The sequence below is a fragment of the Aythya fuligula genome, chromosome 2 (assembly GCF_009819795.1).
Source record: "Aythya fuligula isolate bAytFul2 chromosome 2, bAytFul2.pri, whole genome shotgun sequence".
NCBI classification, from domain to species: Eukaryota; Metazoa; Chordata; class Aves; order Anseriformes; family Anatidae; genus Aythya; species Aythya fuligula.
In genome coordinates, this window is record NC_045560.1 from 64346040 (window position 1) to 64360258 (window position 14219).

Below are 14219 nucleotides of genomic sequence, written 5' to 3' on the forward strand. Positions count from 1 at the left end.
TTCAGGAACTATGAGTTTAATTTTGCACAGTGATAACATACGTAATCTTTTGTTCTCAAACTTGCTAATCCCTTTGCTGCATTTTATGAGAGCCTGCTGTTACTAAGTGGAGAACAACTTTCCCTAAATGCATGAGCTTTGATACTGCAGGCAGTGTGCTAGTCAGCATGATCTGGACTGGACCAAAGTCAGTAATGTGAACTCTGCAGCAAAAGGAGCACAAGAAGGCTGCTGCTCTGTTAAACAGGATGCTCTGTACACGGATAGTGATGGAACAAGCAGAACCTCAGAGGAATTTCTCTGATGCACAGGGCTCTAACCCGGATGCTTTGGTTCAGCCTTGCCTGTGAAAATAACAGCACAGGGTGAGGGCCCAGAAATACATAGATGATATTTTCAAAAGATGTGGACCTTAAGCACAGTTTGTACTCATAAACTCATCTGCCATTTCCACTTCTTTTAATTCTTTTTCAAATTACTTGCAGCCCACAGTGCATCATGATAGCTGGTACAGATTGATCCTTTTGTTGTTTCTTTTCTTTGGAGCTCTGCCTACATTCTCACTGTGTCTTTTGACTCTGAATGCCTTGCAATAGGGAACTTCCTATCTGCTTGATAAATGTAAAGCTCATGTGCTCCTTCCATAGCCAAATGGCTGAGCCAAAATGATAATGAGAATTCTAAATCTTGTGTTATTTTCCATTTTGGGTTGTCTTCAGTACTGGCCTTCTCTCAAGTATGAATGTCCAGACAAATATTCTCAATGGACAAGGCTAGGAAGGGCAAGGCATGTCCATGCCCTTCTCTGCTGTGGCCCCCTTGGGCTAAGTGACAGAAAATCAAGTGCTCTTGTTTGAGGTTTATCACTCACAGAACATTTTCAAGCCCTGCCAGGGTTTAGGTAACCTGAAATTTTGTTTTTTAAACCCTGATTTTGATTAGATAGACAGTACAAAAATAGAATCGTACAAAAGATGAAGACTGCACATGCTTCCTTTGAGGAAGCCACTGCATCATCATCTCTGAAGTAAGCAATTACTATGCTCCTGTTCAGAAACTTCTTACTACAGGAAACCTTGTCTATGTTCACATGAATGAAGATGTATCAAAATATTACATGTAGCTTTTAATTCTTTGCCCATAGCACACTGGGCATCTCTAAAGACAGATACTTTAGTGATGGTTACAGCTTCATATGAGAATCAAAGCTGTTCATCTATGTGTTCGAGCTCTTGGCTCTGCCTGCCTGCAAACTATTAGACCAGCAGGCATCTGACCAGGTATTTCTTCAATATACTGTTTTTCTAAAAGTACACGGTATTTGACAAAAAATGCAATCTTTGCCCACATTTGCAGAAGATGCAAGTCACGCAACCCTTGAAATAGCAGAAACTTATTCAGTCATGATTCTGGCCCTTGCCAAGAAGTGAGCTCTCTGCAGTTCAGTCTGGAGTGGTTTCACTTGAACAGTTTAAGTATGAGGGTCACTGAAGTGATAAAAGCATTTCTTGTTTCCCAAATATAGCAGCTGGACTGCAGTGATTCTCCCATCTGTGAACGCTGTGACTTACTGAGCTCTACTAACTGTCACCTGCTGGACAACACAAAGTCATCTGAAAAGCCACCAAATCCTGAAGCAAACAGGTCAGAATGTCACTTTAAATAACAGGCAAACTGGCTAATTCCGTTCTTCTTCAACATAGGTGATAAAACAATACTAAGCACACTGCAGCTCCAGAATTTCTGTTCTTAGGTCAGTCTATCCATTTTAATTTTCCTGTTATATGTTCAGATTATTTTAAGAAAGAAAAAGGCAAAATTACCCACTCATGGGCCTGAGTGTTAGGAATGGGAGACTAAGAGATTTAACCATTATGACTCCAACTATTGTCTGTACAAGATGCCTCTTGGCACAGAAGATGCTACCATCAAATAAAGCCTTCTGATATGAATACTCTTGGATTACTTTTCCTCTACAAATTTTGTCATACTCATCCTCACATCACACACGATCAATGCTACTATACTTGTGTGTATACACTTTTATCTCTGCCCTGCTTCTTTCAAGGAAGGGCTCCAATTTTTCTTTGCTTGCTGTGTTTACAACAAGCAGGAAATAATGTGGAGATACTGGATTACAAATCTAGCCATGTTGTGTGATAGCTTCCCATTTATATGCATCTGAAAAATAAAAAAAGTTCAATGTCTCTACTCCTTGTACTGGAAACAGGAAGAAGCCCGAGTTTCTTACCAGCTCTTTCTGCTATGTATGAAAAGGTGAAAAATGACTACAAGGAGGAGTGCTTTTTGTTTGTTTTGTTTTTTTGATGAGGAACTTCAGACAGCTTAACATCTACTTTACCAGGCAATATTGAAGATTACAGACTACAGCATCACTTGAAGGGAAAAAGCTGCAGCCTTTTGGAGCAAAGCAGGGAGAATTTCCCTGAGTTTCAAGGTAGAAGACAGGGTCATGCTGCACAGGAGAGATTTTTCATTTGGATGCCTTTAGGTTTGTGCGGGGATAAACAGTGGCTGTCCTACAAGCTCCCCAGGGTGTTGAATTGGGAGCTACTTCCTGGCTTCCCCTGGGCTGAGACCCACATGGAGTGACAGACTCAAATGTGCCTCGCTGGCCACAGGGATGTCTGCTTCATGGTTGAGTATATGGTCCAAGTCACAGTCCAAAATGTGGAAAACCTGAGACACTGAGAAGGGAAAACCTTTTGCCATTTGTTGTTTCTGCTCTGCATATAGAATGACTCCCAAGACACCACAGTAAGAGCACAGGCAGTATTCGATCCAAAGGATAAGGAGCATCTAAAATATGCAATGGATAAAAACTGTAGAATGTAATCACAAGCAGCACATTGCTTTTATTTGGGTTAGCAAATTTTTAAATAATCTCTTCTTTCCCAATAAACTAGATTAAAACAGCATATAGCAGATTAAAGCAGACCAAACCTAATGAGATGGACTGTATCTATAAAATCTCTGAAAATGTTTAGCTTCTACAGACTTATCCAGGTTTTGTACTGGTACTGCTGAAGAATTTTAGACTTTGAATTAATGAGATATCAAAGCACATGCCTAAGTTGTATTGAAATTAAAAGGCAATTTTGCCATACTTTTACATAATTTGCTGAATTCACTGCCTTAGTTATTGACAAGAGAAGCAGCAAAACAAATAAAAGTTGCAGTTAAAGATTGACACATACACAATAGATGTCAAATGTGTGTTGCATTACCAGTGTAAAATAATGGTGTTTTGCATAAAAAGTACATTACTGACACAACAAATTAATTATCCTGAAAAAGGAATCATTATTTTTTTGACATTTGAGCTGTTTCAAGGGAATGTTCACTGTTCTGTGCTCATGACAGGATCCCAAGCCTTTAAAACGTTTCCTTTTTTCCACAACTGCTAATCCCATAGTGACTCAGCCACACAATTGATAATAAATGCAGGCACAGACCCATTTCATCTCCCTATGGTCTGGATGCCTTGCTGTTCTGCAACAAGTTACTATTGCACGCTGCTGAGACTTATATTTCTACTGCTTTACATTTTTGATTAGCTTTCAATTTTATTTGCTAGATAGCTACCACATCTATCCAATCAAGAGGGTGTGAAATCAAGAGATGTTCTAGAGACCTTACTCTGTACAGTCCTGCTATTTTGTATGGTATTCCCAGTTCCTAATGTTACAACAATGTAAGATGTGGCCATAAAATTATACAGGATGTCAATTTAATGTTGCAAAAAGAAAGAGCACTTACCTTTATCAAAAATTTCCTTCAGCACTCCTCGTTTTATAAGCTCCTCTCTGCTTTGCCTCATTGATATCTTTCTTTCCAAAGCTGTAAGCAGAGGAGATGCGTGAATATTAATAGAAAAGAAGGAAAATGATAATTTTGAAAGGCTTTATTCCTTTTAAAGTGTTTTTCGCCTATTAACAACAGTGACAAACTGTCTTAAAAGGTACTGGCAGCCCAAGAATTTGTTTGCTGTTGTTGCATGGCTGATTTTGATAGAAATAACTATATAGTGACCTATTTGATGGCATGTCTGCATTCCTGTTGCTTAATTTAGATATGTGACCCAAGCAAGAAATGGAGAATTAGAGACAGCAAAGAAATTGAAAAAAAATAATGTAGAAGTTGGTGAGAGAAAGGCAAGAAAGAAGGCAATGTAGAAGATCATGGCCAATGAAATACACGTCTGTGGATTGTCTCCAGGCCATTGAAGAGGACCAGCACCTCCACTTCCCCAAAGACAAGGCTGGTTTGCCACTAACTCCAGTAAGAGCAGAGTTAGGCATTTAGGACAGTGCAAAAAAAGAGCTGTTTAGTGGAGTCTCATCTTCCCTGAAGGGGTGTTTTGCCCAAAACAGGTACCAATGAGGGGTAATCCATGTCAGCCAGTGTAATTTAACATCAGCTCTGAACAACCTGAGTCCTGTATTTGTTGCCTGGAGACTGTGGTTGCCAGGGCAGCAAAATAACAGAAATTTCATGTTTGTTCAGTTCAGTAGTAATTAAAACAATGTCCAATTAACCAAAATACCACAAAGGGCATGCATTCAGGCAAATTTCTGAAAGACAGCAAGCAAGGGGCACAAGAAGCGATGTGCAGGACTGTGTGCGCTCTGCGAGAAACAAGCCTGTGCTTGCCAAAAAACAGGCACAGTCAAGGGCGAATTGCTTCTGCCATATGCTCCGCTATCAGACACAGCGCAGACGCACACAGGCACAAATGAACTGGGACTTTGCGTCTCCAGTCTAACCAAGGCAGATTTAAAGAAAAAGGGGCCCTGAAACACCCTGTCCTTGGAAACATGAGGATATAATCTTTTCTGGCACTGCTGGCTGTTCACTCTTCTCGGAGGGTCACAATATACGTCATGAATTAGCTGTGCTTACACTGACACACTGTGCTCATTGCAATTTATTTGCTGTTAGATACATATAGCTTAGCATGTACAAGGCAGCTCTGATTTTAAAAGCATTATTTTCCATAGGATAAATTTGTTTCTCCATTTCTAAAATCAGCTTTCAACATGTATTCTTCAGGTCTAAGAAAGCCAGTAGACACCATCAATAGCTAATAAAACCTGTGCTCTCCCCTGAACATGCGCTCTGAGCTTCAGCTCAGAATTAATGGCACTACAAGACCTCATACCCCCAGCAACATGGTATAGTTTTATTTCTGAGGCTCTTAATGTAACAGCCTTTGGGGATTAAGAGACACGGCATTTTCTGAAGTGCCTTAGCCTCTTTTTAAGAAGTGCTTTAGGCAACTTACAGCCTTTCAAAGAAACTTAGATTTCTAATATGCTTTTGGAAAATAAACACCCCAACCATCAGACTGAAGTCACTTTGTAGACTAGTCCCTCATCTGTCTTTTTCCCACAAGTGGTCTTGCGTTGGTATGGCATTTAAATCTTCTTCCCCTTCCTCTTTAAGAACAGCTTCCCTTGCTCTCTCCAAAAAAGCCAAAACAAACTACTGCTAACTTGTAAGCTTTCTTCCATGGAATATATCATTAAAATCCCAGCTTAAAAGAGTAATTTGGCCTTACTGAACACCTTTTCCAATAATTCTGAGAAATGGTAATTTTCCATGAGTGTAAACAGAGCACAGCACACAGTCTCTGCTGTTCAGTGGGAAATCTGGTTGGGTGAACCAGCAGCAAAATAGCAGTTTCTGCTCATGGGCAGCAGCACTTTCTCCAAAACAAAGGCACAAGCAAATTCTGCTGTTTCTGAACTTCACCAGAAATAGCTAAGTTACATATCCACATTTTACATACTAATCCAAGCACATGGCTGCAGGCATATAACCATATGCTGTGCACAAGTAGATGGATTTCTAGGTGACATGTTGGCCTTTCCTATACCATACACAAATAAGCCAAGGGAGAATGGCCAACAAAATGTGCTGACCCCATGGGGTGTGCAGATCAAGTCAACCACTGAGGATATGATTGTGTCTGCCCATTTTACACAGACACTGGCAACCACCCATGTTCCCCATCCCACCCTTCTGCCTGGTCAAGAGCCAGGTGTACACGGTAGCAGCAGTACTGAGTTCATGGCTAGGCAGACATGCCACGTTATGAAAGTAGTGGTAAGAAACATGTTAATGCTTCTGCAGGGCAGATTTCTAACCAGGGCTAGCTGGATATTCTGCAGAAGCAGAGGAATACCTTCACCCAAACAATTCCTAAGCAACATATTCAAATATAGCACAAGACTTCTCAAAACCAGAGTTTTGTGCAGTCTACCTAATAGTCTATCTGTACTTTAGGAAGACTGCAAATATATATTTTTTTTCAAGTATTCCTTTTTAGTCCTAATCTGTTTCTGTTCCAGAATGTAAAAAAAAAAAAAAAAAAAAAAAAAAAAAGAACAAACATCCCAAACCAAACCAAACCACTCCAGTTTGAAGCTCAGATGAAAACATTTTTTTCAGTATCCAAATCCTTTCAAAGTAGGTACAGGACTTAAAGTATTAATTATTTTCCTACTAAGCCAGTTTAATTAATAAGATATTTAGAGGAAGGGCATGCTGGGCTAAGAGCAGCATTGAATGATAATAACAGATGTTATACTAAAACTATGGAACATGCTGCTTTCCTTTAATACAAATCTTCCTCCCAAACAAGTCTTGCACATTTAAATGCATAAACTGCTATGCTACTGCTGGATCAAGTGTAAAAAATCACAAGTGTCTAGATGCAGAACTCATTAGGAACTAACAGCTTGAACAATGAAATGTTTCACTCTGCCTGGATTTCTCTGACAAAGATTGCCAGTTCTTTTACGAAGGATGTTTTTTTCAAGCAGAAAGCTGATACAGAATAAATTCATTCACTCTACTGAGAAGGGATCAATTCACAGCAGAGCATAAATACATGAATTAATCCTTGATTCATGAGAAACCCATAAATTCTGTGATGGACAAAAATAAAATGTAATTAATATTTAACAAAAGATGGATTACTTCATTGGCAATTTACCTTGGTGATTAACCTCATTTTGTTCACGTGTACAATCTTCCAGATTAGAAACAATCACTAAGCCCTCTTTACAGGGACTATTTATACCAGAAACCAGTTATCTTAACAAAGTCAGCCACTCTCCAATAAAGACTCACTTACTAGTTTCTGGTTTCTGTAAGTGAGAATGTCTGTATTTTATGATATAAATGTGCAGACTTTGTTACAGCTCCCTGCAGTATGCTATTACTTTTAAGCTCTGATGAAGAAACATCAGTGGGAAATAGTTTTATTAATGTTTCTAAGCTAGTGTTTTTGAACTCTTCCCCCAGGAGCAGCACCCCTCCACTGTTCAAGCAGAGCGCTTCTCTGTGGCAGACCCATTAAGATCAGTAAAGCCTTGACAGGGTCATGAGGATTTCCAGCCCCTCCATTCTGGAAATTGAGTACAGTTTTGTCTTTATTCCTCTAATAAGCCGTTGTGCTCTCTGATGACAGTGATTGTGGGCCATTCCACCAGCTGAGAAGGTGAGCACACTGCTGCCTTTGTGCCAAGCCTTTTGCTGCTCCATTAAACAGCCGAACAGGCATTTATGTAGTCAGGATGTTTGATGTTTCTGTCCCTCACACCCTTCCCTCCAACACCAAGATGAACTCTTCCAACATGCATCTAGATGAGAATAAACTGCTCCCCTTTGCATAACTCATCATGCTGCTGTTAAAAGCAAGGGGCAGACTAAACACTCAAGTCCTGCCTTTCTGTTCATTTGACAATCAAAACTAAACACATCCGTGCTAGCCAGTTGAATCCTAACCTTGCTTTTTTTTCTGAAGTTGCCCTTGGCCTTCCTCTTAAAGGGTGTTGGAGGTTGCTTTGCACGAATTCTTCCTTTCAAAGGCCACTGTAATTTTCATGATCATTTTAGGAAGCAAAGATCATTGTAAGAATGAAGGGTAGGGTAGGAGCTTTCTGGTGTGTCAATTATATTTAAGTTCAATAGGCAGAAATTTGATTTGCTAATATTTCAGTTCTGAATAACTAGAAACAAGTATACCAATAATTTTACAGTGTCAAGATAAACAACCATTGATTTCCTTTAGATTTGCAAGGCAGGAAAGCTTTCCAGATGTGATGGATTCATAACACGTTACATCATCTTGAAACTCTTCCAACAATTTAGACTCTCTGGATAATCAAATGGAGCAGGATTCACCTGATACAAATTTATACAGATTGGGCTTCTGCCTCTGAGTTCATTCCCTTATATAGCAAGAGCAATTCTTGGGCGTGATTGACCTCAGCCTAATGTAAGCATCTAAAACAGGCTGAACTACACCTTGAAAGTGCCTGGTAGTCTTTCCTGACCACAAAGGAAGCTAAGAGTGAGTAGATGAGATGAAGATGCATAAAATTAGGGCTGAATCTACTCCTGAAATCAAAACTGACTGGAGAGTTTTAAAAAAGGAAATACAGGTATAGATGAAAGTCTCAGACTTGAGAAAAATAGGTTTGTCAGCTTACACAGAGCTCCATTAATTTTGGGGTTGCTTCAATACCTGTGACACAACACCCAGAATCACTGCTGTGAGCTTTGGGTTTGACCAATGTCAAAATATAGGTTGGTTGAAATAACTGATTTAATTTGCTTAGTCCTAAATACAATTTTTTCTTGGCAAACATTAATACATCTCTTGGAGCCTGAAGAAAGGCAAAATATTTCAACAGGTTTCTGAATACCTGAAATTTAAATTTCTTTAGAAACATTTTGGGTTTCTGTAGTCTCAGTCTGGGTTTTTCAGTAACAGGATTATCTACAAAATATGACTCAGAGGGATAACTACCTAGAAAGGATTAAGAGCATCTTTTTGACTGTGTTGTCCGCCTATGACATTTCCTGTTCTGTAAAAAAACAACAACAAACAACAACACTATAAATACCTCTCCAAATCAGGTGCCACAATAATAGTTGACAAAATCAATATCCTTCAGTATGTAAATCATTTGGAAAATTTATGTGGCAGATGCTACAAGACTAATAAAGCAGGAACAATACCTGCCATTGATATCCCACTGTATGAGTAACTCAGATCACTCTAGAAGCAAAACAGTATCATAATTGTTATTACAGAGGTGGCAAAGGGAGGTTCAGACAACTAGAAACAGCTTGGCTCATCATCTACTTGATTATTAGCAAAGAATTAACAGAAGCCATTCTACAGCCAGTGGCCAATGAACTAGGCTATAAAATGATTCTTCTAGATATAAAATCTGTTGATCTAGAATTAAGTCAAGTAAAATAACAGGAAAAAGAGAACAATAGCCAAACCAAATTCTAGTCATTTTATTTTATTTCTAGTATTGGAAAAAACAAATGGATTTAACTTAGATTATGAATACTTAAAACACAGAGAAGGTGATATTAGGGCATCTTGCTTCCACTCATATTGAGAATAACTCAAGGCACTGGTCTGTCTCCTGTAAGAAGCACTGGACTAGGGGCATGGTAAACTTTCATTTGCAACAGGCTAGCCTTTGAACTTACACATTCCTTTGAGAATGCAGGATCAGACCTCAAATCCCTAGGTTTAAGATGTGCAACAGTCACTGTAACTGGTGGCTACAGATAAAAATTGAATTATCTTTTTTTACTGATGGAATCTGGTGAAGCAAAGTAAAACTAAGGAAAAGGTGAAATCAGCCTGAAGAAAACTTTGTATTTATACTGATCATTACTACACATAAAGTAAACTGCGAAAGGACAGACTCAGGATAAAATGGTTGCAAAGTCAAATCTGTAAACACAGAATTGCAGGAGCTAATCAAAATACTGCAAACCATGTTAAGCAAAAATCATGACACACCAATAGAACTCAGAAATACAATGTACAACCAAGAATTCAGCAAAACCAAGGAAAGACAGAGAAATAAAATTTGAACAACTCCCTCTAACATAATGAACAGAAGGAACTGAACCAAAGAAATCAGAAATCCAATCCAGGAGCAGATGGACTGTAAATTTTTCATATAGAAGGACTGAAAAAATTTAATAAAAGAAGCTGCCTTCCTAGGAAAATTACTAAATTTTTAGCTAGATCCAAAGAAACCCAACATAATGGATTTCACAGGCCAAACAGAGCAAGCCTGGCAGAAGCTGAATGCATGAAGACAGGAGATAAAACAAGAAATCTTGACAAACATAACAAAAAAAAAAAGGTGTATGTTTGGTAAAAAATAAGAATAAAAAATCAGAGAATGGAAGTGGAAAGAAAACAAGTCTCTAGAGACCCTAAAGAAAAATAGTACCATCCTCAACTGCCCAGTTAAGAAAGAGTAAAGCAGAACTCCACTAAGTCAATGAAATGTGGTAGTATATCAATAGTATTTTGGAAAGACATGGATTTCCATCCTTTTTCTACATAATTGCTTTTGTTGTCATATTTGAGAAGTAATGTACAGCAGGCTAGGAAGAAATTCAGAAATCTGACCAGAATATTGAAAAAGAATGAAGAAAAGACATTCCTCCTGTTTTTTCTTATGAACTGTAGTACAGCATTTCCATAAATTCTTAGGTATATAGTAGGTCAAGAACTGGAAAGTTGAACCAGCAAAATTACCTTGCTTTATACACAACTTAATGAAAAATGATCCTCTGTTGTCTAATTAAAGAAACTTGCAACAAGTTAACATAGCACATCTTAGAGTACACTTGCCCTACAATTACAGTGCGATTGCAGCACAGAAAGCCATACTCTGGGAAGACTGACTATATATAGTTTAGGCAACAAAAACAGTAAAGAAGAGGTGGTACAGACTTCTTTGAAGGTTTTCATCCAAGCAAGAATTCGGCAGGTTTGAAGAGCCCATGTTGAAATCCATACTTCACCCTAATTATCTAAAGATAAATTGAATATGGCTATTACCACACAGTTCTTACTTTTCTAGAATTTTTCTGCGGGAATTTCTAGGAACACCAGCAGTGGCTACATAGCCCAAAGAACAGCTGCTTTTTGTAAGTAACTCAACTTGCTTTAGGCAACTTCCAGTCTCAGATTTCTGTACACACAAGAAACAAGAACTATGCTAAAAGCTAATCAGTGAACAGCTTGGTGAGATTTCTGCAGCGTGCTTCCTTTACCCTGACAAGATGATACCTAGACAGACAATACTGCAGTAAGGATCTGCAGTGTCATCTGCAATGGCAGAAATACCTATGTGCAGTGTTCAGGTATATGACAGTTCAAGACACCTCCCTCAAAGCAAAAACCAAAGCATTCACATCGAGGGCATCGCTTGAATAATATGACGACTCATGCAACTCTCTGCAGATGAACAGAATTCTCTCCAGAATAGTTTACACATGGGATATAAATAAGCAGGCATGCTGCTGCTTTTGGATTTGCTCCTCATCAGACAACACATCCAGATGGCATAATACAGAGCACAGTTTACAGAAACAAGTCTAGCAGATGTCAGGAAACTGGATTCTACAGTTTAGAGGGTGAAGGAGTCAGTTTTCTTGGTACTGAAAAAAATGTGGAAAAATATCAAGATAAAACCAAAACAATGTCAGAAGAATGATATTGAAGGGAGGATGATTTGCCTGGACTGACCCCTAGGAGATAACAACTGAATTACTGGCCAATATTTGGTCCCCTTGTTTGCCAGCTGGGAGCATCACACTGCTGACAGAAAAGATAGCTGCACTCAGTAAGACAAGCAGCACAACTCTTTCTATAGTAAAAGCAGCTTGTTTTAATGCTTGGGTTTACCTTACACCTGTAACTTTACAAACACAAATTGCCTGATACCCCCAGCCAGCCAGAAGTATTACAACAGTGCATTACTCCCTAGTGAAATCTTACTTTGGCTACTGTGGAGACAGCTTGACCTGCTGGATGTTTCTATTTCACCTGACAGGGATTTGGGATAATTTAAAAATAATCTGCACACTGAGATAAAACAATACCCCAAAGTGTTTATTTACACATATAACACTGTTGCAGTAAATTGCAGTTTAGGAAAAAATTCTTCTGTTTATGTTGGAACGATTAGTACAATGCAGCCTCTCAAACAGATACATGAAGCAGATGGATCTGTGTCCACATGTACACCTATTTAAAATAAATGTTATGAAACATAGCTTGCTACTAAGAAATACCTACTTAAATCCAAAGTTGGCTTAGCACTTTTTTGAGAGAGAAGCTGTTAGGATATCAACTACTTCTTGGAGACCACTACTACTTTTTTACACTGATAAAATCTCAACTAAGCAATCACAAATTAAAAATATGTCTGTTATGAGAAAGAACTAGCATCTTCCCTTCGACACAGAGCTCTGTTAGAAGCCAAACAGGAAATCATTAAGACTTGATTATAGGGATGACTGAATCACAGAGCAACAGACATTTCCTCCAAAATATAAAAATTTCTGAATTGCTTCTGTCACATCATCCAGCAATTATCTTTGGATGATATTTCCAGCTCGTGCAACGGCACTAGTCCATCAGTACATAACAGTCTTAATGCTGAAATAAAACAAAAGTATCTTTAACACCAGTCTCTTATCACCTGTAATAGTGAAGTGTAGTTTCTGTTTTGGAAACAGAAAGTAGTTCAAGTTACAGTAATAGCATGCATTAGCAGTTTCAGTATACTTTCTGGATTTAGTCTTGGTCTGACTGTTTGCTATTTGGGCTTCAAAGATAACTTTCCCAGATGAAGGAAAACTTTCTACAGTGCAAGACAGTCCTCTGGAAATAACAGACCAAAAAAAGCAGTAGATTGGGATCTCAGATACAGTAACATGGCTCTAGAATAGCTTCATGAGAATTTGCATGCACCATCCTGCCTAGTAATATGAATTGTTACATTATTTCAATAGGAGTTAATATATTTAAAATCCATCAATGATAAAATGGTTTTATTTTCCTCTCTAGCACATACATCACTGAAGTTATCTGAGAAAATATGGCTTTTTTACACTTAGTATTTTATATCATTTTAGTGGGTTTTTTTGTGTGTAAAAACATAGTTATGATTCTTGTTTGGGATGGGGAGCCAGTACTGAAGATACCAAAAGTTTAGAAAATAATGTTTTTGAAGTGAAGTATCTATTTAAGAAGCAAACTTGGAGAAAGATAGGCAGGAAGGACAATGAAGTGAAAGAGATATGGTAATAGCCTAGACATTTCTTACAGTGTAATAACATGATAAAAGTAGATAACATTACATAAAATAAAAATAGAATTGCAGTTTGATATCTCATTGTTGCAGTCTGTCTTGACCACCCATAGCTTAACAAAGTTTATCTGTTAAAAATGTAGAAAATCAAACATAAAATTGCTAGATTCATAGAAGACCTAAGGTTAAAGGCAACACACCAGAAGGATAAGGCTGCAATAAAGATGCCAAATACTTTTTGCATCAGTGCTAACCATGAAGAACTTCAACAGACTTGCAGAGTGAAACACTTTATAAGGAGCTGTGAAAGTCTCTCCAAGTGAAGTGTCACTAGGAGAACTTTTAAAAGAGATCAATAAAATGAAGAATAATAAACAGCCAAGAACAGCAGTGTTCCTCAGGAAATCAAATGTAAACTGGTAAGCATGGCATATAATCTAGATAAGATGGAAAAGTGGGAGGTGGCAAAGAGAAGGTTGTTTTTAAGAGGCCATAAGTCACCTAGGAATTACAGGCCAGTGAGGCTGGTTTTCATACCACCAGTCTAAGAAACACTATACAGGATAAACCTAGAAACAGGAGACCTAGAATAGAATAGAGATGGGAGAAAAATCATCCTGGGTTTGAGGTGGGAAGTTCATAGAAGTCAATGAATGAAGATGCTGTGTTCTAGAGTGCTTCTAGAGCTCCATAAACTTTTTGTTACGGCCATTAAAACACTAAAAAATAGCGTGAGGTAAGAGTAAGCATCCTCCAGTGGTTTAAAAATCACTTTTTTTTGCTTCTCACCTGTCCTTGAGAGTATGGGCCATGCTAGAGCAAACACCATTTGAGCAAACGGCCAATTTCTTTGCCCTGGGAAATGGGCAGCTGATGGGGAATATAACAGAGGTCTATAACATCACAAATACCTATTCACTCACTCATGGAATGTAAGAAATAACGTAAGAAATAAAGAGTACCCAGCAAAATGATTGGGGTTCCTCTGAAAAAAAAAAGGGGGGGGGGGGGGGGCGGAAGGTGCATTTATGTACTATG

The 14219-nt window shown here is 38.3% G+C and overlaps 1 protein-coding gene across 6 annotated transcripts in view; it reads right to left on the reverse strand.

The window, feature by feature from the left end:
- PHACTR1 (phosphatase and actin regulator 1) overlaps nt 1-14219 on the reverse strand; it is a 306420-nt gene that overhangs the window by 76749 nt on the left and 215452 nt on the right. For all 6 annotated transcript variants that reach the window (XM_032181577.1, XM_032181579.1, XM_032181581.1 and 3 more), the window contains one exon: nt 3781-3861. In XM_032181577.1, coding sequence (XP_032037468.1) covers nt 3781-3861 — 81 coding nt within the window. The remainder of the gene's footprint in view (nt 1-3780; nt 3862-14219) is intronic.